General features: G+C 36.1%; 4 protein-coding genes and 2 pseudogenes across 4 annotated transcripts; 1 reads left to right on the top strand and 5 right to left on the bottom strand.

Moving 5' to 3' along the window:
• Window positions 29-1,379, bottom strand: LOC104745731 (60S ribosomal protein L18a-like protein). Its single transcript, XM_010467048.2, has 4 exons — window positions 1,112-1,379; window positions 641-719; window positions 426-537; window positions 29-316 (listed from the first exon to the last, which is right to left on the bottom strand). Exons 1-4 carry the CDS (start codon window positions 1,284-1,286, stop codon window positions 254-256), a joined length of 429 nt encoding a protein of 142 aa, XP_010465350.1. The 5' UTR covers window positions 1,287-1,379; the 3' UTR covers window positions 29-253.
• LOC104748195 lies at window positions 2,631-6,333 on the top strand (annotated as a pseudogene).
• Window positions 6,290-7,744, bottom strand: LOC104745729 (pentatricopeptide repeat-containing protein At3g14580, mitochondrial-like). Its single transcript, XM_010467046.2, has one exon. The coding sequence runs from the start codon at window positions 7,671-7,673 to the stop codon at window positions 6,444-6,446; it is 1,230 nt and encodes a 409-aa protein (XP_010465348.1). The 5' UTR covers window positions 7,674-7,744; the 3' UTR covers window positions 6,290-6,443.
• Window positions 7,881-18,763, bottom strand: LOC104745730 (putative callose synthase 8). Its single transcript, XM_010467047.2, has 41 exons — window positions 18,511-18,763; window positions 18,277-18,377; window positions 18,024-18,145; window positions 17,854-17,941; window positions 17,631-17,741; window positions 17,366-17,485; window positions 17,189-17,281; window positions 17,015-17,106; window positions 16,793-16,919; window positions 16,554-16,691; window positions 16,404-16,480; window positions 16,108-16,312; window positions 15,589-15,720; window positions 15,388-15,505; window positions 14,987-15,315; window positions 14,794-14,846; window positions 14,645-14,705; window positions 14,459-14,540; window positions 14,317-14,366; window positions 14,156-14,242; window positions 13,923-14,057; window positions 13,703-13,797; window positions 13,538-13,622; window positions 13,292-13,452; window positions 13,090-13,213; window positions 12,850-12,971; window positions 12,601-12,748; window positions 12,347-12,498; window positions 12,124-12,230; window positions 11,919-12,041; window positions 11,757-11,825; window positions 11,493-11,661; window positions 11,277-11,388; window positions 10,425-10,544; window positions 10,233-10,348; window positions 10,044-10,127; window positions 9,837-9,949; window positions 9,523-9,752; window positions 8,589-9,437; window positions 8,295-8,480; window positions 7,881-8,207 (listed from the first exon to the last, which is right to left on the bottom strand). The coding sequence occupies exons 1-41, from the start codon at window positions 18,761-18,763 to the stop codon at window positions 7,977-7,979; spliced, it is 5,970 nt and encodes a 1,989-aa protein (XP_010465349.1). The 3' UTR covers window positions 7,881-7,976.
• On the bottom strand, window positions 22,073-22,789 carry LOC104745728. Its single transcript, XM_010467045.2, has one exon. It carries the CDS (start codon window positions 22,660-22,662, stop codon window positions 22,189-22,191), a length of 474 nt encoding a protein of 157 aa, XP_010465347.1. The 5' UTR covers window positions 22,663-22,789; the 3' UTR covers window positions 22,073-22,188.
• LOC104745727 lies at window positions 25,041-27,304 on the bottom strand (annotated as a pseudogene).

Here is a 27,304-nt window from a genome sequence, read left to right as displayed (position 1 = left end):
TTTAATACTGTCAAAATCTGACATGATATGAATTCAAAATTAATAATCTTTATATATAATTCACACACTGTAGTTGTATGTTTTGAGAAGAACACTTTTTTTTAGGTAACATATACAATCTTGAGACAATAGACATCTATTGTGCTCTTGAAGTAAAAAAAAAAACACACATTTACAATCTTCTTCTGTGATAAATAAGATCTTAACGGCCTAACCGGTCTACACTGGATTCAGAGTGTTGAGAATCTTCACTTCAGGACCAGACCCCTGATCCTCTTACGGCTCCAATGACGATGATAATGGTAGCAACAACAGACTGTGGACATGATGGGTTTAGTCAGAATAGATTTAACATGAACCAAGACAAGAGATATATGGGTATTGTTGACTATGTTGAGTTAGAGACAATATAAAAGTGGACTTACTCCAATGGCGCAAGCTATATATCCTGGTCTCTCGCGGGGGTTTCTAGAGAACAATAGAAGGAAGAACCCGATGTACCAAGGGATCGCACCGAAGAAGAAACCAAGGATGAATCTTCAAGAAACAAAAAACACATTAAAACAATTTTACAATATGTGGGGTGTGGTCTGCTCAGAAATTGACAAGATTAATGTGTAAAATGATGAAGACCACTTACAATACCCAGCCAATGCCTATACCACAACAAGGAAGGCGATGGTGTTCAGCTGTTGTCATGCCTCCATTAACAGCATAACCTACGAACCAAGACTATTTTAGCTGATGGAAAAATAGAGATACCAAAACAACATAGTGGTGAAGCGTGGCAATAAATGACAAGAATCCTTTTGAGAAAACTAGGATTTGACATCATCATCATCTCAAAGTACATTCAAAGATTCTCTTTTAAATACTACAAAGCCTCGTACGAAATATTCAAAGTGTCAGATTCTAAACCCATTGCGAATAAGATTTAACGAGTGAAAAAAAAAAAAAAGCAATCAAAAATATCCAAACAAAACTCTTTAAAAACAGAGCCTTTAAACAGAGATCAAAAAAAAAAAAAAACGAAACTTTTATCATACTTACACAAAAAAAAAATCGAAATCTAAAAGCTTCCCTGATAATGAGAGACAAAGAAGAAGCTCACCTTGTACGTAGGGCTGAGCCGGCTGAGGAAAACCGCCGGCCGGAGGCTGCTGCTGCTGCGGCGGAGGTTGATAGTTAGAGACGCCTTGAAACGGAGGAGGAGGCTGTTGGTTGTGGTGTTGATGATCCGTCACGACTGATCTGTTCTTACCGTCTTCCACGGCGCCGCTCGTCATCTCTCTCTAAAGATAAAAAAAAAAACAAACACAGATCTTTTCTCTGATTTTGGATCTGTGTGAAGAGGTGAAAGAACCAAAGATATTATTCTTCTTCTTAAGCTTTAAAGTTACGTATTTTAGGAAGGTGCACGTGCCACGTGGCTTTTTCTGTGGTTAGTCACATTTTCCCCAACTAGATTTTCCTATTAATCTGAGTTTTGCCGTTCGCGTAATCCCAGGGGGAAAACACAAGCACCGACGCAAATTAAAAAAAGTTAAAAATACTCAATTCATTGTGTATTTAAGTATTTAATAACCATCGTTATCCATTGATATTTTAGTATTTTACACTTGAACTAAACCAATTACCTTCTTCTTCAAAGAAAGAAAAAAAACATTAATTAGTGAAGTTATTGGTTTGAGATTTGAATAGAGTTTTAAAGATTTTAAATGTTATGTAAAATTTGTTGTTATTATATCAAGATTAAATCTTAATAAATTTGGATTCTTGAATTCAGACTTTTATAAAGTCATTAAAATTTTTGTGTTATTCAATTAAAACAAAAGAATCTGAGATTGTTAATGGGTTCAACTATTATGTTATTGGTTTATGATTTAAAATACTTTCTTTACAAAATAAATTCATGGAAAGTATCACAAAAATACAAGGATTGTTGGAAAACTTTACAAGATTGTAGAAAACCAATCAACAAAATTCTTTAGCAATTTTTAATAATCTTTCACTTATTCACTTTTAATGATTTTGTTGAAATCTTAACAAATCTTTGATAAATTAGAATCCAATACTACCCCTTGATAAATTGGAATCCAAATCTTGATAAATTAGATTCTTTACAAATATAAACTACTGGTCACATATTCATCCAATCCAACCACCATAATAATACAAAATTAGAGGTGGATGCATAATTAATAGTTGTCTATATATATATATATAGAGAGTGAGTGAGATAGTTACAATATAGATGAGGAAAAAAATACCCCCACTTGTTTACCATTAAGTCCATAACAATTGAAATAAACATTTAAAAACATATTTATTTTGTTGACCATTTTAGTGGAATATATATTGCAAATGGTATAGGCCTAACAATAATAGAGATGAAGATTATTGTTATGTGGATAGGATAATACCATATGAAATTGTAGAGCCGTCGGTTCAGATCAATCCATTGAGAAAAATGAACGGGTAGGATCTGCTTAGTGTATAACGATCAGTGTATGCTCACACGTGTACGACACGTTTGCACACTTTTAGGCGGTTGACGCGTTTCCATTTTTTCAAAGACGATGTTACTTTTTTAATATCTTTTATTTTTTGGGAAGAAAACGACAACGTTTGCTGGCTTCGCGGAAGAAAACAGAGCAAATTGCCGTAGATCGAATGTTTTTTGTTTTCTTTGTCTCCGTCTCTCTCGTTTGCTCTGTCTTTTTGTCTCTCTCTCTTTAACTGTATCAATCCACCAGAACCGAAAAAACAAAAAAACTGCAATCATAATCTTTGGTTTCTTTCATCTTTTTAGTTGAAACCGAACAACACACATGTTGAAGTTCTTCGACTCGATTCGGATGGATTGGTTTTGGATGGTTTGGTTTTCATGAGGTTGGTGTTTGAAAAGAAGAAGCAAGAAGAATCTTGGGAGTATTTTTTTTTCAGTTTTGGAGTAATAAATACTAATGGAGTGTTCTGTTATACATCACGTAGTGATTGTGTTACTGTTACTTTGGGTTCTATCTTACTTGAATCGATCACACGCCTTTTTCTATTTCCTCGCTCTTATTTATCTCTACCTGGTATTGTTCCTTTCTCTTCTCTTCCTAGTTGACATGTTTCTTTTGTTTTTTTTTATGAATTTGGTGAAAAGATTGTTGTGCTTTTGTATCCTGGTTGGTTTTGTTATAGGTTCATGAACGGTATGTAATCATATTGAGGAAGAAATTGCAGTTTGAGGAGAGGAAGCAAGCTAACCAGAGAAGGGTAATTGTTACTTTTTTTCAAGTTTCTTTGTGCAGGCACTAGTTTTTAGTTTTAGGGTTTCTCAATCTTGTATTGGAAGATACTTACTTAAGCTTCTTGTTGGTTTTAATACAATTTTTTAGGTCCTATCTGATTCTGAATCAGTACGGTGGTTGAACCATGCTGTGGAGAAGATATGGCCAATTTGTATGGAACAGATTGCATCTCAGAAGATTCTGCGTCCAATCATACCTTGGTTCTTGGACAAGTATAGACCTTGGACCGCGGTAAACCCATACAAATTTGTTTCTCTGTTTCTATCAATATGGAACTTTTTGAGTCTTTTCGATTACTGTTTGTCTCTAGTTAAGACATTTTGAATACTACTTTGGGTTCTAAGGCCACTATAATTTCTGCAGAAAGAAGCTGTGATACAGGACCTCTATTTGGGAAGAAACCCGCCTCTTTTGACTGATATAAGGGTTCTTCGGGAATCTACGGGTGATGATCACTTGGTATAGTTGCACAACTTCAGTTTTGTGACATCTGGTGTGTAATATCTGTAGAGAAAGTGGAACTTATACTGGATTGTATACAGGTACTGGAACTTGGAATGAATTTTCTCACAGCAGATGATATGAGCGCAGTACTCGCTGTGAAACTAAGAAAAAGACTTGGGTTTGGAATGTGGACTAAGTTGCATTTGACAGGAATGCATGTCGAAGGAAAGGTACTAGATTTTTAGTATCTGTAGTTGATTTACATACGTGGGCACGCTGTCTTAAATGAAGTACCTTCAACTCTTGAAGGTGTTGATTGGAGTCAAGTTCCTTCGTCGATGGCCTTTCCTGGGGCGTTTACGTGTTTGCTTTGCAGAGCCACCTTATTTCCAAATGACTGTTAAACCTCTTTCCACTCATGGACTTGATGTTGCTGTGCTTCCAGGGATTGCAGGATGGCTAGTAAGTATTGACTCCTGGATAAGCTTGTAAACTTATATAGTGTCAGAAACTCCTCTCTAGTAGCTTTTCTGAGCTTTTCCTTTCTTTCTCAATCAGGACAAACTTTTGTCTGTTGCATTTGAGCAGACTCTTGTTGAGGTAAGATTCTTTTGGTTTGTCGCCTTTCTCTTCCTGTAGTTAAGAAACCATTTTCAATACAATCACCCCAGCTAAATGAAGACTTGTGTCTAATTTTCAGCCCAATATGCTGGTAGTTGATATGGAGAAATTTGTTAGTCCAGAGTCAGGAGGTAACTATTGCAGGAGATGTCCATAATTCATGACTTCTATCTTGCACTTCTTTTATTGGTTCCTCAAAACATCATTTTTCAGTTCAGATGATTACCTTCTGTTGTCTGTGTTCGTTCCAGAAAATTGGTTCTTTGTTGATGAGAAAGAACCAGTAGCACACGCTCTTGTTGAAGTCGTTGAAGCATTTGATTGTAAACCATCAGACCTAAATGGTTAGTCTGAAATATTTACCGGAAGTTATTTTCCTCTGCTTTAGTTGTTTGAACTACATTTTATGAACTGCTCGGATCTGGATGCCCTCAGGTTTAGCCGATCCTTATGTGAAAGGGCAGCTTGGCGCTTACAGATTCAAAACCAAGATACTACGAAAAACGCTGGCTCCCAAATGGCAAGAAGAGTTCAAGATACCAATATCCACATGGGACTCCCCAAATGTTCTTAACATTGAAGTTCAAGACAAGGACCGGTTTAGCGATGATAGGCTTGGCGATTGTTCAGTAAACATTGCAGAGTTAAGAGGTGGCCAAAGAAATGATATGTGGTTGCCTCTTCAGAACATTAAAATGGGGAGGCTGCATCTTGCTATAACCGTACTTGAGAACGAGACAAAGGTAGATTGAGATCCTTATGAGTTTCTTTAAATATAGAGTTTCCATGACTAATTCTTTATGCAATGTGCATCTGATTCCTTTACAGTGTAACGATGATCCGTTTGAAGGAGTGACAATAAGTAAAGAAGACATGTGGGCTTCTTTTGCGTCCGACTTTACAAATAAAGGTTCCTTTTCTTCAGTGGTATCGGATAAGTCTCCAAGGGTTCCTGATAATATGGAACCAATTAACATCGAAGGACAAGAAGAGACTGGAATATGGGTACATCAACCAGGAACTGAAGTCTCACAGATTTGGGAACCAAGAAAAGGCAAGAATCGATGCCTCGATAACCAAATACAAGGTGCTGGCAGTGCCCGTTCCACTGCATCTACATCCCCCAAAAATGAAAGCAGCAGCACTGATGAAAATCAGGAAGGAAAGAGCCCGATGAAGTCTGTTGGTCGGGGATTGAAGAAGTTTGGTTTAATGTTTCATAGGAATGGCAAAAAAGAAGAATGTCATAATGCAGGGAACATTGAAGAAGATACCAGCTCTCCTCGGATTAATTTGAAGGCGTTAGATCGAAAGGATGTTGGTGTAAAGTTCATCGTTGAAGACAGTCTATCGGGGCCACTCACAGGAAGAAGTTCAAGAGGTGGGAGCTTTGGTTCTGAAGACAGTCTGCACAAGGGACACATGAAGGATGTTGCAAAGACCATTCTAAAACAAGCTGAAAAGTCTGCAAGACAACTAAAGTATGCATTTTCACGTAAAGGATCAAGAAAATCAAGCAATGTGTCAGAGCAAGATTTCATTCCTGAATCTGAGTCTCTCTCTGATTCTGAATGTCGATGTGAATATTCTGATGATGAATCTGCATTTAGCAGCGTGCAGGATCCGGGGACACCAAGAACAGCAAAACTTGAAGGAAAAATTGTCAAAGCAGGTGAAAATGATAATGTAAATATATCAGCAATCTCCAAAGAAGATTCTAAAGGTCTTGCGGACATTTCCAAGAAGCAAAGGTAGATAATAAAGTAAATTTAGCAAACATAGCGATGGCAGGAACTCTTCTGCTGAAGCTGAGAAAGTCGTCACTCCCAAAGACTATCGAATGATTGACATAGGCAATCAATCAAAAGCAGCTTGAGGATGGATATTTTGAGTAGCTCAAGTAGAACAGTTGTAAATGTACGCCACAAGATTTACTTGTACATTGAGTTTTGAATGTTGAGTCTCTTATCTTGCTTTTTAACGAGTCTCTTTTAAACGAGTCTGTGTCTTACTTCTTCCAGCTTCTGTGCATAGCATATTCCATCTTTCAAACAACACAGCAGAATGCATAAAACCTTATCCAAGAGTTTCTTGGCAAGCAGTAGTAACACGATCCAAATTTTCTCTCCAGTCATTATTATTCTTCGAAACAACACAGTTAGCAACTTTCCACCACATACCTGTTTTAGGAACAAAACCATGATTCACCATTTGCCTCAAAACCCAGTCCAACTCCACAACTGACTTCGTCTCACAGAGCCCCAGAGCCATCTTTTTATACGAAAGAAAACTAGGTCTCATACCCCATGAGATCATCTGACTCATCATCTCTTTAGCTTCCAAGTTCCTCTTTTTATCCAAGAGACCATATAAAACCTCCTGATAAGTCCCAGGGTTTGGTTCACACCCCTTTAACTTCATTCTCTCCAAAAGTTCAATCCCTTCATCAACCCTACCTTTCTTCCTAAGCCCTGAAATCAAAATGTTAAACGTGATCGTGTCTGGTTCGATTCGTTCCTTCTCCATCCTCTCCAACAACTCAAAAGCATCTTCGAACTTTCCCCTGTTACAAAACCCACGGATTAAAGGTGAAAAAGTCATCACATTGGGCCGTGATTTTTGTTTAGGAAATTCGTCGAGCAGTTGGAGTGCAGATTCCAAGTTCCCACTCTCACAAAGTCCTTTTATGAGTATATTCAAACAACAAGCATCAATCTCAACACCAAGCTTAGGAGCACTCACAAATATCTTATGAATCTCATCGAACAGCTTCGCGGAAACGAGTAGGTTCAAAACGAAATTGAAACTTTTGGAACTCGGCCAGCATCCAAACTCAGGCATACCGAACAAAACCTCGATCGCTCGGTTGATTCTACCGGCTAAGTTCCCGTAAACCTTCATCAGATTGTAGAAGAACTCTTCCGAGAAACGACATCGTTTCTCGAGCTTTATGATTCTCATTACTTCTTCGATTTCGTCGAACATCTTAGCTTGTCCGAACTTGTTGATCAGAAGTGCGTAGAGAGACTCCGTTGGTTGGTAGTCTTTACGTTTAGAGTAATGTTGGTAAGCAGGTATCAGAAAGCTCGGATCTTTGACATTCTCGAAGATTTTCAAAACCTCGTTTGGAGCTAACCAGTCCTTGTGCTTTAGCCTTGCGAGTTTATCGTCACCGGAGTATCGTTGCGACGTCGTCGTCGTTGATGATGAGAGAAGACGAACGGTCGAAGATGAAAGTGATTGGCTTCTTCTGAGATTTGAATAGGATGATGCAGACAGAACAACAAGCCTCCGAAGAAGAATCATTGTTTCTGTTCCCAGAAACAGCTCTGAAAACAGACACTACGAACTGTATAAATACGAACAAACCCGGTCCAACAATAAATTAAACCAAGTGGTTTAGTATTCAGATATTTCGGTTTAGAAAGTTTATTTAATTTAATTGTGGTTCAGATCCGGCTTACAGGTAATATACCGGAAATTTTTGAGCGGTTTGGTACACCAGTGAAATAATTTTAATGAACCGTATTTTTGTACAGATAAGTGAAATAAATAGTTACAAGATGTACAAAGCAGAGAGGAGTGGAAGGAAGAAAACGAAGCATAATCTTATCGATTCTTCTTCTTCCCTGCAAGAATAGGTTGAATTTGAAGCCTTCTGTTAAAAGCTTCGTTGAAGAGAAAGCGTGTTTGAAACGCAGAGATGATAGGAAGCCATGCTAAGATAGCCATTGGTGCGAACAGAACAACTCCCATTCCATAATCATAAGCTCTAGCAAGAACCTGTGCGAACTCCCACAAGCTCGTTCCTTCTATCTTTGGCCTAACCGCTTGTGCTATCTGCAGCGAGATTTTTATAGGGGATGCAGTAAGAAACTAAATTGTAAGAACAATGAGAGGTAGATTTGGAATGGGAAGGATTGGTACCAGAATCAGACCCCAACCGGTGGGCAAGAAGGCTAAGCAAGAGACTATAAGGTCCTTGACAGAGAGGTGACAGATGTTTGATAGAGTGATAATGACTGTTAGAATGCTCACGAAGATGAAGACTTTGAAGAACCGAAACAAGAGATGCTTTCTTGTGCTGAAGAGTTGCCTCCCTAGATCTACGGCCTGCAAGAGAAAACAGATAAGAATTGTTTCTAGCTTGACTTTGGTTCTGTTTTTTGTGCATCTTTTTGTTACTCTAGCAGAGAGATGAAAGGAGATGAGAGGTTTTACCTTGACTGTGAAGAATGTGGCGAGAATCACGACCCAAGAAAGTGCGTAGACTATGATATTTGTGCTGCTTTGGGAAATGTCAAGGTGGTATACCAAACCATACTGATACACGAAGAACCTGAGGGACAAAATTATCTCCAGACAGCGAGCTCCAACACCAGAGCCACGTAGATGAGCTTGCTCGTCGTTCCACCAAGATTTCCAGCTCTTGTCTTGCTGAATCCCTATCCCACCTTGCTCTTTGATCCACCTGTTCCAGTCTCTCCAATCACCAACTATTATTTCCCAGGTAAATCCTGAAGGGTTGAAAAGAAACGGGGCGCATAACCATGTAAGGGACATGAACCACACTGAGAAAGTGATGAATGAGTAAGCCATATTGCTTTGAGATGTATGCTTGAACAACTCGTAGACGACCAGAAGAATCATGAGCTCAAACCCTTTGATGAAATGGCTTCGCGAATATAATCTGTAATTTTCACTGAAGTTGGCATGGAACACCACCACTTTACGCCCTGTGGGTCTGTATTTAGCGCCTCCATGGAGAATTGTTCTGCCGAAGTAATGCGTTTTGGTTCCTAGAGAGAAAGTGAAGAAGAATGCAGCAAGCTGTAGCTGCATGAGTATGAAATCTTGAAAAGCTATAAGAAATCCTTTCTCCAATCCAATCTCCATCACCATTGGTAGACCGGTCAAGAGACCTAGCTGGATAAATGATTGAGAGGCAAGGGCTGTTTCCAATGACTTTATGTTTTTCACCTTGGCCTCAAGAATAAGCGTCTTCTGCAACCCACTGAGCACGAGGTAGAGTTGACCATAGAGATAAATATATATCCCAATCACAGAAATCTGTACACACGTCAGCAGGATTTAGAGCTTATCCAAAACTGAAACAAGAAAGCGTTATTATTTAGCTAAGTTTCATAGACGTTACCAAGCTACTGAAGTAGAAACCAATGGTTGTGAAATAACAAGACAACATTCTGAAGAAATCAAAACGTTGTCCTAAGCGGTATATGTCACGGCTAATAGTCTGCTCGCTGTTTCCATTAGCCACCTTGGCCTCAAACTTTGAGATCTGATTGAGGCCAACATCACGACCTTTTCCGACTTGGAGGTACTCATTATAGGTTATGCATCCACGTCGTAGGGTGGTATTATAACCTACAGAACACAAGGAAGAGTGTAACTACAAAGTAAACCTTAGAAAATTGCTGAGAATGAAGTCCTTTATATGTGATTTCATACCAGCAAATACATCTTCACTTAAGTTAATAGTTCTAGATGCTTTACTGATGCCACCCCTTGTTATGTGGAAAATTCTGTCAAAGACATCTGGATGTCCATAGTGAAAACGGACTCTGTAATTTGTGAAAAGAAAAAAGACATTAGGTTTCCGTAGCCGCACCAAATGGAAACTGTGATTTTGAGGGTTCAGGACTTAGGGATTATTGCCTGAGAGGATTAGCAAGAAGCCTTTGACCGATTGTGACAAAACTAGTTTCTTGATATGACATGAACCATGCTAGAGAAGAAACACTGCAATACCAGAAACTCGGTAAACTCGCTGCTTATAATATACCATGTCCTGGTTGTTATAGGGAGAAAGATAATTATGTGCATGCACGTATGTGTAGAACAAACCTTCCGGTGAAGATGTGTTCCCTTAATCCAAGAATTGTTGGAGGTCTTCTTCCGCGGTTTCGAAGAAATTCTTGAAGGAGATTTCTCATTTTAAAAGCCTCTTCCAGGTAGTGATCCTAACATTTATGTCAGAAGTTTTAGAAGACACAAGGGTTGTTAATTAATTGTACATCCAAGAGGCAGAAAACTTACTTGGTTCATGTCAATAGTCTGAAGTGCTTCGCCTCGAGTGAAAACTATGGAGTGATTTTGATTCTCAGGCTTCCCTTCTCCAATGTTAGGTGGTCCAGGAAGTTTGACACGGTAGATTTCCTAGAACATCATACCAACTTTAAATCATTGACTATTAAGGTGTACCGAAGATTTTACAGTTCAACTTGCACATCAAATTATCAAGCATTGTAGCATAGTTATTGATACCTGATCAAAACCGTTGACAGCTTTTACCAGTATAGAGTAGTAAACCTTCTTTGGAACATCCAACACGATTTCTTCCCTCTCCTCAACGTATGCAACACGGAGAGACGGGTACCTAAATGCAACAGTCATGTAATAGTGCTTTAGGGAAGCATTTACAACTTTGGCTACTGAATCTAACTGAGGTCATGTACAATTTGCATAACAATAAAAGCTTACTTTATCATCAGGTCAAGTATGTCCTGCGCGTGGGGATCCCCAGCTGATTTTTGGGCTCCAAACATTTGGCAAGACACAACATACGTGAATTTCATATCTGCTAATGCATCAAGTTGTGCGGCTAAAGGTCTGTTACTTCGTTCCACGTCATTGTATCCTTCAAGAATATCTATAGGAGAAATAGGACTACATTGGAATCTACAAAATAAATGTTCTCAAAAAGAAGTTGCAAAGATCAGAGATTAGAGAGTTAAGATGACATACCCTCGTCATCTGCCATGTCAAGANACGGTAGATTTCCTAGAACATCATACCAACTTTAAATCATTGACTATTAAGGTGTACCGAAGATTTTACAGTTCAACTTGCACATCAAATTATCAAGCATTGTAGCATAGTTATTGATACCTGATCAAAACCGTTGACAGCTTTTACCAGTATAGAGTAGTAAACCTTCTTTGGAACATCCAACACGATTTCTTCCCTCTCCTCAACGTATGCAACACGGAGAGACGGGTACCTAAATGCAACAGTCATGTAATAGTGCTTTAGGGAAGCATTTACAACTTTGGCTACTGAATCTAACTGAGGTCATGTACAATTTGCATAACAATAAAAGCTTACTTTATCATCAGGTCAAGTATGTCCTGCGCGTGGGGATCCCCAGCTGATTTTTGGGCTCCAAACATTTGGCAAGACACAACATACGTGAATTTCATATCTGCTAATGCATCAAGTTGTGCGGCTAAAGGTCTGTTACTTCGTTCCACGTCATTGTATCCTTCAAGAATATCTATAGGAGAAATAGGACTACATTGGAATCTACAAAATAAATGTTCTCAAAAAGAAGTTGCAAAGATCAGAGATTAGAGAGTTAAGATGACATACCCTCGTCATCTGCCATGTCAAGAAAGGCTTGCAGTTTCAGAGCTTCTCGGCAATACATCATACCACGAACTGTGTTAAGCATGAAAACAAAACAAAAATTTGTTAGTTTAAAGAGTGATAAGGATCAATTAGGCGATTTGCACATATTCTTATTGGTCTCACCTGTTCTACTCAATGTTTGTCCACGAAATGATGCCCAGCTTCGAAGCTCTTCGTCTTTACCCTCTTTCTTTAATGAGTCCAAATTATCACATCCCATTCGCTCCAGAAAGTTTTTCCACTCATCTAACAATCCAAATATTAGACTAAATTAAAACACGACAGAGAATACATACATCAATCAAAACCCACATGTGTTGTGACTTACCTGGAAAAATCTTCTGCATATAAAAGATGATTGACACGCTAGAGTTGGTGGAATGTAGTTCCTTCGTTGAAAAGGTAATATCCTCCTGATAATGCGGTGTCAAAACACTGCAATCAAAGTGTTAGTCATCAATTGATGATCCAATCATGTACTCATCTTCTAGTTTCCTAGAGAATGAAGTAATAATTTGAATATTTTTTAGGGTAAAGTCGTGAAGGCAAACCTGAATGACATCATATTGCGTACTTTCGGAGCGTCGGGCATATCCATGAAAAGCGAAGTAGCAAAGAAAGATATGCGTCGCCGAGCTTCTAGGTTCTCTGGTATGTCCATTGCACTATCTTTGACGGTTAACAATAACAGAAAACGCTGGATCTGCCAAAACCAATGTACATTATCAGCACACAGCAGAATTTTCGCAAGGTTGGAGCTGGAACAATTGAATGAAGGCCACATTGTAACACACTTATAGGGTACCTGTTCACTCAATGAAGCACTATCTGGCAGTGGAAAATGGATGCATCTATGTTCTCCATAAGATTCAAACAATTGTGGTTCTATAACCCTCATAAAGATATCTGTTTCCTCTTCTGACCCCTCCTGAGACTTGAGCAAATCCAGAATCCTAAACATGCAAAAAATTATTAAGCAATGTCAGCTTGCTCATTCCTTAACATAGAGAGAACTAAAAACAACAGGGGCTCCGTAACTTCGTAATTCACTAACCTGTCACCATGTACCATCATATCATTTGTTACCAGCTCAAAGATATCCTGAAGAGCCTTTACAAGTTTACCATGCAGTTCTTCGCTTTTCTCAATCTGGAGTCGCACTTCACTTCCCTCAACCTGGAATGTACAGAAGAACCCATGTATTGTAAAGGGCCGTTGGAAGTACTAGTTTTAGGCAACGAAACGGCCATCACTTTAAAATCTGAAATCTATAGCAACACCACAAGATGATTACCAGGAGTTGAACCAGCTCAATACATTTATCATGCAACGCTGGGAGCTCAGTCATCTTAAACTCTTCAAGCAAACTTGACTGTCTGATGTTTTCCTCTATCTCGTTTATTATGCCAGATATAATCCTGAGCCAATATCAAATAATTACAGACCGCAGGCAGCAGAAAATGAAGTAAAAGTTGTAAATAGCTATGAGGCTATACTTTTTCTCGAGATCACCAACAACAAGAATCTGAAGAATGTACTTCAAAGATTCATAACACTCTTTTACTGCGTAGTACATGTACTCATCTTTCCGAATCCTTCGGTAAAGAACCTCATCCTTCCCGACAAAGTCTTTCGTAATGCTCAGAGCTGTTGAAAACTAGTAAGATGGGGCAGCTATATTTACCAACAAACCGAAATTCCCACCAAAAATAATTGTTTAGAAATTTTTAAAGAAAATGTACCTTATTTGCAAGGAGAAAAATGGGCCAACGGATGATCCCTGATAAGACCTCCGATGACATCGGCATTGTCATCAAATCTAGTTCCCTGAATAGAAAAATATCATTTATTAGCTTTTTATATATGTCAGAACTTTACATGCATAAATACAGAAGGGAGAAATTTACTTGTTACTTATCAGATCTTCTGTTCTGAAACTGTTAATGACTTGGTTCCACACCAACACAAACTTGGCCATACTATTTTTCTGGCCGTCAGAACCCTGCAAAAAAAAAGTGGATGACTTCATTATGAGAAACTCAAATATAGTCCAGTAGTCAGCTCACAAAAAAGTGTACAGTTTAGTCTTTCAGCATATACACATTATCCATTTAAAAAATTTCTTACCCTGCCTAAACTGAAAGGGAAAAAGCCTCGTTGTTTTCTCCTTTTCTCATCTTTTGTTGAGTGTGGAATAAGGCGTGCATTAAAAGCAGAAGGTAAAGTATGAAACCGGCCTCTCAACATGCCTAAAGTTCGAATCTGAATAGAAATAAAGGAACATGTTAACCTGGAAACAGCAACACCTGGCCAGAAATTGCAAAAATGACAACTCTGGCATTGAAAAAATGTGTGCTTACCTCACCAAGGTGATGCAGAACTCCATACAGCCCACCAAAGATCGTACAGTAGACTGAATACCATATTTGTGTATCCATGAAATAGACCTGAAAGTTCAATCTTTATGGAAGGTACGAGCTGGAAAACTCAAAAGCTTTATATCTACCTATAGAGAACTCACCACCATGATCGGCGCCCATACTGCTACAATTGCAGCAGCATTACTCTTCACTATAGACAGAGAAAAAAGAAAGAGGTTCTTTAGTACGCTTCAATACATACTTTACAACAGAAGAATAAAAAATTAAAGTATAAGAGTTAACCTTCTGGGAAAATTTCATGCCATTCATAGTTCCGCACACCAACTTTCATTATAAGTCGTGTAGGTTCTATTAGAGGCTTTATCTGCATTTTCAGATCATTACGAATGTAAGAAATTGTTTGAGCTCAACGCATACAACATCAGTTGTCAGTAGTGCATATCTGGAAACTGCATCAATTCTAGTTACCTCAAATGCATAGCTGAAAGCAAACTTGGTCAGGAGAACTAGAATCCAAAAGAGGGTGTATCTGAACAGAAAACAAATATAAAAACTACAGAAAAATAGAAAATACATGGTCAACAAAAGTAACAGAGGAAATTTGGCCATATACATACTTGAATTGTGACATCTGAGTTTCTTGCACTCCTCGCCCAACATATAATCTAGGCTGCAGAAAATCAGCTAGCAGTCAATAAACTTGTAAAGTGAGTTTGATATACACCAAAACTAAAACGGACAAACTGAAGACTTTAATGCTTAACTGTGAGAAAATTGAACAAAAGTATAGAGTTTCTGAGAATTATGTACCTGTCCCCACCACGACAAAGTTTTGAAGATGCGATGATTGGAGGTCTCAATGTATTTGCTGATGGCAGGGACGAAAAACAAGACCAACGCAATAGCACTTCCTGTCAGGTATATCGTGACAGCCACCATATATGGAGAAAAACACCATTCACCAAGCCAGGTTTTGTAATCTGGGAAATAACATATGTATTTCCTTCTTGAATGAGCATATAGCACTGGTAGAATAATAGTCCAGATCGCAGCAAAACCCAACTTCACCATCTGCTTCTTCTTTTCATTGATCGGCATCGTGTTTCTGGCTTTCCATTTGAAGATTATGTCAAGAATACCTGCAACAAGCCCCATTAATTGTTAGCAATAAGTATTATATCTTAGGTTTCAAATTAAGGATGGCTAATAACCTTTTATAAGCTTTAGAATTGCAGAGGTAATGAAAATGCTCATGACGTCTTCAAATATATTGGCATTAAACATTTGGAGTGGAGATCCCACATCATGACAAGCCATAATAATCAATGCCTGAAATGAAAATAAGATTTTCTGCATTTGTTAATGTATACTTGGATATCATTTGAACGACGAAAGAGCAGAATAAGAGGAACCTGTAGAGACAAAACAAAGAAACTCCACATTCTGTCAAAGCTCCGGAATATCTGCCAAAAGGAACGAGTCTCTACAAAATTTGTCTTCCCCAGCCATTTTGAGGTTGGTTTAGTTTGTTCCTCACTGAGACCCTACAGTGAAGAGAAGATCACATGAGGCAAGGAAAAATGTATCTATATAGCGTTTTGAGACGTACAATCTTTGTAAATAGGTTAAAAGCAATGCAATTTTCTGAACCTAACAACGTTAGTCCTACAGACAGCCCAAGTTCTTTTTTCTGAATGATGATTTTGGAAGCCGTTCACACATGAATTGACCAATTTGAATAATGTGCTTACTTAGATATTAAGCGATAATATGCTCCGTAGTCTCTTGAACAAGCTAGGAACACCATACTGCTATGACAAAAATGAACAGCCTACTGATAAATAAAGCTTCCCGTATTCTTTAGGTTACTTAGTATGTATATGCAAATGCATAATCAGGGGAAGAGATCCATGAGTTACAAGGACATGTACCCCAAGTTCTTCGTCATCCTCTATCTCTTCATCCGTTTTCTTTGTCTGCTTGCGAAATCTAAGCATTCCTCGCCATCTCTCTGTTTTACTGGTATCTGACGATTCTACACAGAAAAAATCGTGCTGACATTGGCCATCAAAGCATTCCTCGCCATCTCCCTGGTTCACTCGCATTGGCCAACCTATTTCAAAACATTCGGGAGACCTGTAGAAGCCGTAAAAGACTGATTAGTGATGTTGTTCATAGCTTTTAAACACAGATATGGTAGCAAAGAGACGTAATATGGTGTTCTGACCAGAAGAACTCGTTCAGATCATCGTAGTTTCTCCACATTGAATGATCAGCAGTTCCATTCTTGTTCTTATCAGCTTCCTGCAGACATATAATATACAATTGACTACTAATTTTAAATTTAATTCAAGCACTTCATAAAACAGAAGATCACCTTTTCGACAACCCTGTATATGGGGGTAACTACATTCGCAAGGAAAGATTCGTGTCCTACACCATATGCTGGCATGACCTTCTCTCCAGTTATCATACTAACTGCACCGGTTAAAACTCCATGCAATTCATATGCCATCTGAATTATCATCAACATCAACATTGTGAATATTGATCAGATTGAGTGATGAACTTTCTAAGAAGATGTATTGATGACAGAAACAGATATTTTGTGCTTACATGGTGGAAAATATAACACAGGCACTCTGGCATGAACCTCAAGTTTGACGTCTCTCCCCATATGAGAAGGTATAGTCCTATATAGAGTGTTTTATATTGTAGGGCTTCCTGTTTCACATATGGCAACCTGCAGGTAGATCGTGAGGCCAAACAGTTAAATATAAATGGGCTTAAGAGATGAAAAATTATTGAATTGAACAGATAGAAATTATCTTGAAATACTTGATGTTGTTTTTTCTCCCAAGAAACTTGCACCAGTTTGTGTAGTTCTTAAAAAACTTCTTCATTAACGCATCTACTGCCTCATCACCAGACTGGTTACAAGAATTAAGATTTTGTCAGTTTCAAAGATGGAGAACTTAATTTATTCAAAAAAAAGGCGACATAACACAACACCTTGGGTGCTGAAGACTGCTTCTGAGGTTGCCGTATTATGGTGTTACTGAGTAGGAGGATCAGATGCTCTCTCTGATTGGCAACATTTCCATTCTAGCGAAAGAGAAAAATTGAAAGTCTGGTCACCATCTGTACTTACAGTCTTTACAATACCGATATCGAGTTCCTGACAAGTACCTGAAACCCAAATGCATGCTGCAGGAATTCAAATAAATCTACGAAAGGCTGGTGTCTCTGAAAATCCTCTGGAGGAGGCAACCCGCGAGTGTTACGTACAATTGCAACAGCAGCTTTAATCTGTATTTAGGACACAAAGGAACATTTCACCATGAAAATTTCAGTATGCTGTGTGACAGAACAATGCATACATACTACAATGAGAAATCACAACAATAAAAAACACCAAATACTTAATTGGTGAGAAGACAAAATATCTTTGTACCTCAGGCAGATGCATGATTGCTTGGTGTACCCCTCCTTTATCAAGAGGAAGAATGTTATATGGCACATAAAATTCAGATTTTGCCCGAATACTGTCTCTATCCGCAATGGCCTATCAGCAAACAAAATATTGAAAATTAGACATACAAAATTGTGAAACCAATGCACAAGTTATATATAGATTCGGGCGAAGAGAAAGTAACAAAAAAGAAAGAGGGCAGAACCTGCGGGCCAGCACCACTTGTGACTGTCTTAAGAACTTCATACAAAACAGAAGCAATTCTGCGTGCGTTAATCAACTTCTCTCGCTGACTATTAAGATACAAAATCCCAAATTTTAGTGTTGGCTCGCTGAAATTGAACTAGAAGGAGCTATATAGTCAGTAGATTCTACCTGTTATCCAGATTAAATGATGCACCATGTCTGATAATGTATTCCTTGTAAGCATGATAAACACGTTTGAGCTCCCGAACATCACTCTTCTCCTTCCTTCTTCTTACAGTAAACTCTTCATCCTACAAAAAAAATTCAAAGAAAGTCAAATACAAAAGTAAACAGATCATTTGTTTAGAAATTTCATGAATGATTCCGATTTGGTCATATCATCTTGGTCAATAAAACCAGCTATAGGAGTAGGAGACTTTGCCTGTTCAAGCCTTTGAAGAAGAGAAGTTTTGAACTGCCGTACACCTCTTCCGGTAGAGTTTCTATCCATGTGGTGAGCTATCTCGAAAGCATGAAATCGACCTGCAACCCCCAAAGATTTCAACATTATATATTCAGAACATTGGTACTGAAGTATGATTCTTCAACAAGAAAGCTCCAATTTCGAACATTCAAAATACTAAAAATTAGGGAAGAGGTGGGAGAGTGAGCTCACAAAGATAAGCGATACGAGGTTCCTCAGACTCAACCAAATTAGCAATACGAAGAAACCTCTGAATCTCTGAAGCTAATGTCGCAGGAAGCCTCTCACTATCAAAAGGCTCCGAGGACGAAACATGTTCCCGAAAAGTTAGGGATTTAGTGAACTGGTGGCGTTCCGGCGAATCATCATCATCACCCAGAACGGGCCGTGAGTAACTAGTACTAGGAACATCTATGGGGTCTACGGGGACGATTTCGTGAGACATATTCAGGAGAATAAATCAAAGCTGATTCTTCTAGGGATTTGTGTTCGTCGGTGAGGGGTTTTTTTTTGGAGGGAATGAGAAAGAGGGGAAGGAGATGAGTGGAAGGAGATGGGAAGATTTATATAAAGTGGTAATTGCTTAGCGAGGTGAGTTTCCAATCCCATGGCGGAAATTTTTGAAAAAGGAGGAGAGATTTGGAGAAGGGATGAGACTGGAGTGATGATGATGAGTGCGATTTCCTTTTTTTTTTTCTTTTCTTTTGGGGGCTTTTTGCTTTCTTTAATAGAGTTGGCCGTTCTTTTTTTTTTGAGAGGGAAACACTACAATATATATTTCAGTTATTTTTTGTGTTTTTCCTTTTATTAGATTATAATTTTATTAATTAAATTTTTAGATTATAATTTCTTGATGTACATTAATATAATGTGTGTGATTTTGTATTTTTTAAGTAAATGATTTATTATAATTTTACTTTTCCTAGTTTTGGATATATGAAACAAATGATCAGTTTTCACTTTTTATATAACCTTTTCTTAAATAGAGTTACGTCACAAAGTTCTTTTTGTAATTTCATAATATAGGTGAAGGTGATATGTATAGTACACGTATATTTTATAACATGGTTATTTAGATACTTATTTTATCCTAACTCGAGAATTTTGGAAGAAATGTAATTTGGATTAATCATTCCTGATATAGGTTCAAGTTTTGCTTACTTACATGTTGTGATTAAATCCTTTGAGCCAATTTCATATATATACAAGAAAAGTTGAGATTTACTATATTGAAGTCTATATCTATAGAGAGGAGAAGTGTTAATTAGCTTTGCATAATTTGGTCTTAAATGTTAGAAAGATTAAAGTTGTAAAGAGCTTTTTTATTAACTAAGTAAGCTTTTTTTCTCCAAAAGATAACAAAATAAAAGACAGAGTTAAAGTGAAAGATAAATAAGATGTATGAAGAAACAAACATTTGGTATATGTAGTAGTTTACTAGTTTCATTGGATGACAAACAAAAAAAGTGTTTGTTGCTAAATCCCTGCTTTAAAAAAAGTGGTTTCACAGCAATAGTTTATTTTTAGTTTCCACCATAATCTATATATATACCAACGTGCATGGGAATAGAAAAAAACAAAACATTAAAAAGAAAAGAAGCTGATTGACTGTAAAGCAGCCAAATCTTATTTAAATGAATTGGAATATAAAAGCATATACTTGATGTTCATATGTATCTTAGTCACTAAGAATATGCCAAAAGACTACAAAAATTAACTTGGTGTCCAAAGCTAACCAATTTCTTTTTAAAAACATCAAACTGACCTTTTCTTTTGTGTGTTTTCATTTCTTGTCTTGATTTTCTCTTACGTATTTACATTGACGAGTGTGTAATGCATAGACCTCGAGTGAAGCTTAATAGATGGTAGTTTTGTCTTGTTACAAACTAACCATATAAAAGTGTGTGTAGTAGTAGTAAATGTAATGAACTGATATCTGCGCCTGGTATATGTATAGAAATGGACTTTTCAGTATACCTAACCCACCCATATATGATTCTTGGATATGTTGATCAATCGCCCATGGCCCATGGGCTTTGTGTCTTATGTATTTTGAATGCAAAGCAACATTTCAAGGCTTAAATGTCTTCAAATCAGTTTTTATATATATAATTATTTATGATGTATTGACGGTTTAAAAAGTTCTTCGAAAATTATCACATTCAACCAGCAGTTAACTGGTTTGTGCTAGTATTGACTGTATTGTCAATGTGTCACGATATGAAAATCCAAATTCGTGTATTGCATGTTGTTGACAAACAAAAAACAACTTTCATATATGTTTGGGTTTAGTTATGTTTTATATTTCTTTATTTTTTTATTTCGTCGACCAATTTCATTTTATATTTCTAAGCCCTGTAAAACATGATTTTCACTTTTTAGAAAATTTTGTCATAATTTAACAGCCTAACGACTTTCAAATATCTCTTTAACCAAACTCTACACCAAGAGTCCAAAACCATTTTGCCCTTTGTTCACTTATGTTGATATTTTTTTTTTTTAAAACAAGCTATTTTAAGAGTATAATATTAACTTTTTGTATATTTTTTAAGTTATAATGATTAAAATATACTTTTAAATTAAAAATATATGTATAAACATAAAACAGAAAACATGTAAACTGGAAAATATATTTCCATCCAGCTAGTTTTAATGATTGTTCTTTTGTCAAGTGATAATCACGATAAATCTTTAAATAGATATTTCTATTTTTCTATTTTTTTTTTTTTGGGAAAGACATATACATATATTAATTTCTCAAAAACCATAATAAAAAGCATGTAAGATTAATATATCCTTTACTAATACATAGTCATGGATTTAAAAGGTTAAATAACTGATTGAAATAGCCTTCTTCTCTTTTGTTTAAAGACTAGATTAATCTTTTGGGTCTAGAAGACTAGAAGTATTAATATATCCGTGCTCTGATTGAAATTCATTTTATTTATATTGTAATTTTTATATAAAATATAATTTATGTGATTGTTTTTTTTTAAAAAAATTAGATAAAATATTATGCAATAAAATCATATGCTAAATATGATGACTTGAAAAAGACACATATTTTGTAAGTTTTATATTGTTAATAATTCTAGATAAGTATCCATGCTATAACACTGATTAAAATTTATTTTATACAAAATTTTGTATATTTTATATTTTAAAATATTTAATATGTTGTATTAGGTTATATATGTGAAGTTATTTCAACAATGTATATTCTACATCGTGACTTGAATGTCTTTAACACAAAAAAAAATCATGACTTGAATGTCATTATAAGACATAATTTTAAATTTAAATATTCAAATTTTGACCTGTTACTCAGTAAATTTTTTAATTCAATAGATATTATTTCTAAAGAATAATATTACTAAAGCTTGAATATTTTATATATTGAACAATTTATATTTGTTTTTAAAAATTCAACTTATGGTATATACGTAAATAAAACTATTTTTTAGTTATAATAAATAATATGATAATTTTTTGTTTCACAAAATAGATTCGTATATAAAAATGAGAGGTGAAATATAATGATAATTAACAAATTAATATGTTAAGTTAGATATCAAAAGATTTTATTTGATGAATAATTTAATAAAAGAAATTAATATGGTAAGTTAGATGATATGATTCTTTAGAATATTATCTCTAAGATTTTCGGTATAACCTATATGTAACCAATTAATCTATCATTAATGTATAATCTATTTGTAACGAACTTATTAAAATTATATAGTCTACAAAACAATGTTGTGTACTTTCGTTTTATTATAAAGGGGATTATATGAAACAGCCTTTTGTTTTTTTTTTTTTGTTAACAGATTATTAAACAGCTTTTGCTATATTATGGCTTCACGAAACCAATTAATACATAACTACATCATTATCCTCTTGCCATAGAGAAAGAGTTGGTTCCTCAAATGTAAGTCCATAGTTAATATGAGAGTAATATTCATGACCACCTTCAATCTCAAGAACAGTACTACCTACCACACCATCCATGTAAGAAAGTTCAGTACACCAATTCATCATCTCATCATCATTTTGCGACGAAATCATACCAATATCAAAGTCGTTAAGCCACCTGAAATCATCTTCAAGACCGCATATCGTCGTGGTTTGTTGCAGATCATTTTTCCTAGCTTCTATGGTCGGAGAACTCATGTTGATCTCAACTTCTAACGATCTAATCACACTATTTAATTTCTCTTCTTCCTCTTTGTTGATGCTACTATGATATTCCACGGGAGATTCTTCTTCCAAGAACGACATGAGAAGCTCATCGTTGTTAATCTCCATGCCGCCTTGATGATCAAAAGCATATTGCACAGACGCCATTTGTGAAGAAGGGGAAAAAAGAGGTCTGAAGAGAAAATTATATTACTTTAACTTGAAAATATATTATATAGCTTGAGCCAAAACTAAGGTCTCTTATATAGGCAAAGGTTCATTTAATTAATTAGGCATATGAGATAAGATGTCTCCCCCACACTACACGACCAATCATGTGATCATATGTAATGTGATATGATGATGGTAATATAAAACTTAATAATAAAGAAGAATAGGATAGCGTAGCTTTTGGCCTAACTAGTAATGGACCATCGATGAGACATGACTGAATGAAATTAATTCTTGAGCATCTATATAATAATAAAGTTAGTTGAATGTCAAATTTCAAAATGTACAAGTGGAATATGCGTACAGGCAAGATCTTTCAAGTTTGGTACAATGCACACAACCCACTTAATACGTATAGGTATGGTTTAGGACAGGCGAAGAAACAAAGCCGAGACATCTACTTTACTCGTGTTTGCAATTAACTTAGGAACAAATCAACGGACGTAGAATTATTTTTATTTTTAAAAGGGGAACTTTATAAAATGCTCCGGATAATACCACTATTATGTAGACAAAGAAAACACCAGTACCATATAAACATCCACAAAAAGTAATTTATTTTTATGAAAGATTTTATTCTTGAGGAATGATTTCTACAGGAAAGAATAATTTAAAGGCAATGTCAAACTTTAATTTATACACCATATCATTTCTTAAACAAAAAAATTATGATTTGTTGCCGTAACAAAAACATTAAGAAATGAAGAAATAAAAACATGAGGGATAGAATATTATAGAATACATATCGATTTTAAGAAAAAGAATCTCACATAATTGTAAAACGAAGAAATTCTTTTTGTTTTAGTAAACTGATGAAACAATAGAATCAAGGAATTGCTCAACATATATCACAGTTCTACAATTTGTATTACCTTTTAACAGTTTGATTACATGAAACGATTCGGATGTTTAAAAGAAAACTAAGATCACAATCAAAGGTGGGCGTCGTGTGTTTATGAAGAAGTGTTAATATAATGATATATAATTTCTTCAAAAGTTTTCTAATAAGGTGTACGAATGAACTATCTACACGCCTATAAAAACGGTTCGGGACACTAACGTATATAGGCTTGAAATAAATACAATGTAGGCTAAAAGCCTAAGAATGCAAATGGATGTCACAATCACAAATTCACAATACACGTACCGACACTAAATTGATAATAAAGATATATGTAAAAAAGGAAACTTTAATTTTGAGGGGGTCGTATACGATATGCTTGATTGATAAGGTACGTGTCACATGTGGGTGTTGGACGTTGGAGAAGAAGTGATTTGACCGAATAAATGAGATTCGAAGCATTAGCACGAGTGGTGGTTCTTCTAGTGGACCGACCCACCCCATCTTCGTCGCATCAATTATCTCTCGGTACACATGTCTCCACCTCTCTTTTGCTCTTCTTTAATCTTCTCCAATTATTCTCTAATATTTTGTCGGATTATCTTTGAGTGCAAAATATATGATTCAAAACTTTGTATTTTAACGTTTGTCAATTAGTAAACATCCGAAAAAAAAATTAAACACTAAACTACTTTATTTGTTTTCAATAATAATGAATCATCAGAAACTGAATTATAACAATAGCACATGATTTGATAAAAAAATTATTTAATTTTGGTAGTTTACTGTTATTTTTTTTTATAATTAAGATAAGAAATTTATGGACTTGTTAGTTGTATAACAACGTTGTAAAAATTAAATATTCAATTATTACTAATAAATTAATAATTGATTCGGTATCTAATTATCTATAATATATATCTTTCTGGTTAATTATTATTGTTCAAGTGAAGTTATTTTAGTAATTTGACTTAGTTAAAAATAGTCTTTCAATTGATGATAAATAAATGGTATTTGTTTCAAAAGTGTAAATAAAAAGCATGTATTTTCCAAATTACTCACTAGTTTTTGAGGTAACAGTTATATCCTTTTGGTAGAACAGTTATATCCTTTCTTGATTACAATGTTATATATTATTTTATTGTTTGACAAAAAAATGTTATATATATTTTTATTTAAATAAATAATATCATAGAGGTGAATTGGAAAGAAAAAAAATAACTACATTTAGATATTGATGATTACATGTAACTTTTTGAAACAACTTTTTTTCTTCTAAATCATGAATCAACAAAGAAACAGATTTAGCCTTCTTGTTCAAACCAGAAGCCAAGCGGCAAGCGATCAACATCTTTCCTTTTTTCGTATCAGTCACCAACATATTCACAGGCTCTCTGTTTTCCTAATTTTTGCTCTGTAACTCCAGTTAAAGGTTTTTTTTTCTTTGAATATATTTTTTTTTTTTATCAAGATCTGTAAGATGCTGCAAGTATTAACTAAAAAAAAAATTACAAAAGTGCTGTAAAGGAAATAGGTAATATTTTCACCGAGTTTTTCTCTTACACGTGTGAAAATTACTTATTCAAAGTCACATGTAAAAGTTACGTATAACTTTAATAAATGTTCAAAGAGGAATTGGATGGAGGAACAAATATGCAAGAAGGTGTTTGAGCTTTTGATCAGGATCCCCGAACCCATCACCTTCTTTGTAATACAAATCCATCACACGCGCAATGTTGACTAGTCGCACCAGAATCTGTCGGGGCACAGCTTTGGACGTCATGAACTCCTCTAACAAAATCTTATAACTCTCTCTTTCCATCTTCCTCAGTTCTTCAACCGCTGCGTCTTTGGTAACACCATGTTGCTTCATGTAACAATTGACGCCATTTGCCACCTCTCCTCTGCTCATCTCTTGCTGTTTATTGTACTGCTTACGTTAAAGATGTTGCAATAGCCATGAAATAAAAAGCAGAATTAAAAGGTGTTTTATATATGTACCTCGAACGTGACAATGTCATTTCTGAGACGAAACACAGTATTCAAGGCTTGGAAGATTTTGGGCTTGGAGTAAAACCACTCGTTGAATCATATACCAATCATTTTGGTATATGATTCTCATGTACGTCGGTAGTTCGTCCATGGCCCGCAGATCCCATCTGGATATTTCGTTTCTCTGTTAGACACATTAATATATGAAAATACATATGTAGATGCATGAGACCTTGGTATGTATGGTTGTAGATAAGACTCTAAGTACATACTTTTGAAAAGCATCATGAAGACTCTGAACTTCAGGAAGAGTGGCATATGCATCACATGTATCATCCACAACAGTCAAGATCAGTGTCAGTTTAACTGAGAAAATTCTCCCAAGTGAATATCGCGGCTCGAAAAACATTCCCAGGCCCCCAAGATAGGTCTCCACACTTCGGTCCCTTATGAAATACGGTAGCTTAGATGGTAGACCTAGCCCCTCCCACCATCTGGAACCATAAATTAGGTTAGATTTGTAAGACCATGACGACGAGAATCTTAAATAAACAGTATAATTACCTGGTGATAATTTTGAGCTCTTTGACGTAATGCATCTGGCAAAAATTGAAGTTGAGCTTTGAAAACCTGAGGAGCGTCTCATCGTAGCCTTTTTCTTGTTCATAGAAAGAGATGTACTGCCGTGCTACTAGTATCTCTATGCTATGATATCGAGCTCTATACAATGCGTTTTGTACATGCTTAAAAAGATGGGAGCTTGTTTCCTGGCCGGCCAACGATTCCAAGTGGTACCGCGCAAAACTTATGGCTTCATCCATTATATCTTCAGATGGTGTTCCGAGATGTGCGGCTTCGTACAGCTGTAGCAACCCTCTAACATCCCCAACTATACTTTCCTTAAACTTGCCATCTTCGCCTTTGAATCTATCGAACACATCTATACCAAACCATTATATGTTATGTTATATATTACATGGAAAACAAACAAGAAAACTGATCAAACTCGTTTAAATTGTCAGTATACGTACCGCACGACATCTTGTGTCCATATAGTCTGAAAACCTCAAACATGATTGCCAATGTTTCCAAATCATCCTCGTCCGCAGTTAAGCAGGCCAACTTCCCGAAAGCCTTGTGCAGAATCTCCTCGATTTCGCTCTCGTAGTAATGAGCTATAGCGAGGCTAATAAGCAAATGGATGAGACGAATTTTTTCCTTGTCGCTGCTGTGAGGAGACATGAGCATGTCTCTCACTTTAGGCTTCAACACCGATTCAATTTCTTTCTCAAGTGCCTCAAATTCCTACAAATATACAGTTAAAAAAATAAAAATCATGCACGGTAACAAACACATATTTTAGCAAAAAAAAAAAAAGACATCCACACCAAACACATTGGACCAAGTCAGTGTGACTTACGGAGTCATCGAGGGGAATAGAGAGGAAGTGATCTCCCCAAACAGATGGAGCAAAGTAGGTCAATGGACGAGTACTCTGTCGTCACTAGTCTCAGCCTTAACACAGAACAAGTCGTGTTTTGTGGATTTCTTGGAGGAAAGAGACTGTCCTTGAAGCAAACGGCAAGGAAAGATAGAGAAGTTGGTCTTCAGACAGAGAGGGACGTTGTGAATGATAGGGAGAGTTTTAGGACCAAAACACATTTTTGATGCTTCCATGTTTTAGACAGTACTCTCAGTACAAGAAAGACACGAGATATTAAAGTCTACTCTACTCCTTGTCTTAGG

Source organism: Camelina sativa, chromosome 15 (assembly GCF_000633955.1).
Source record: "Camelina sativa cultivar DH55 chromosome 15, Cs, whole genome shotgun sequence".
Classification (NCBI taxonomy): domain Eukaryota; kingdom Viridiplantae; phylum Streptophyta; class Magnoliopsida; order Brassicales; family Brassicaceae; genus Camelina; species Camelina sativa.
The sequence above is the reverse complement of the archived record's forward strand: the minus strand, read 5'-3'. Positions and strand labels throughout refer to the sequence as shown.

Bases quoted from the DNA above. Each gene is read 5' to 3' on its own strand.
- LOC104745731 (XM_010467048.2), bottom strand. From the start codon at position 1,286: ATGACGAGCGGCGCCGTGGAAGACGGTAAGAACAGATCAGTCGTGACG. The intron at 538-640 runs GTAAGTGGTCTT...TGTTTCTTGAAG, and splicing joins ATAGGCATTGGCTGGGTATT to ATTCATCCTTGGTTTCTTCT. The intron at 317-425 runs GTAAGTCCACTT...TCATGTCCACAG, and splicing joins ATATAGCTTGCGCCATTGGA to TCTGTTGTTGCTACCATTAT.
- LOC104745729 (XM_010467046.2), bottom strand. From the start codon at position 7,673: ATGATTCTTCTTCGGAGGCTTGTTGTTCTGTCTGCATCATCCTATTCA.
- LOC104745730 (XM_010467047.2), bottom strand. From the start codon at position 18,763: ATGTCTCACGAAATCGTCCCCGTAGACCCCATAGATGTTCCTAGTACT. The intron at 17,282-17,365 runs GTACTTGTCAGG...CTCTTTCGCTAG, and splicing joins AGCATGCATTTGGGTTTCAG to AATGGAAATGTTGCCAATCA. The intron at 10,128-10,232 runs GTTTGTTCTACA...CTGGTATTGCAG, and splicing joins GAACACATCTTCACCGGAAG to TGTTTCTTCTCTAGCATGGT.
- LOC104745728 (XM_010467045.2), bottom strand. From the start codon at position 22,662: ATGGCGTCTGTGCAATATGCTTTTGATCATCAAGGCGGCATGGAGATT.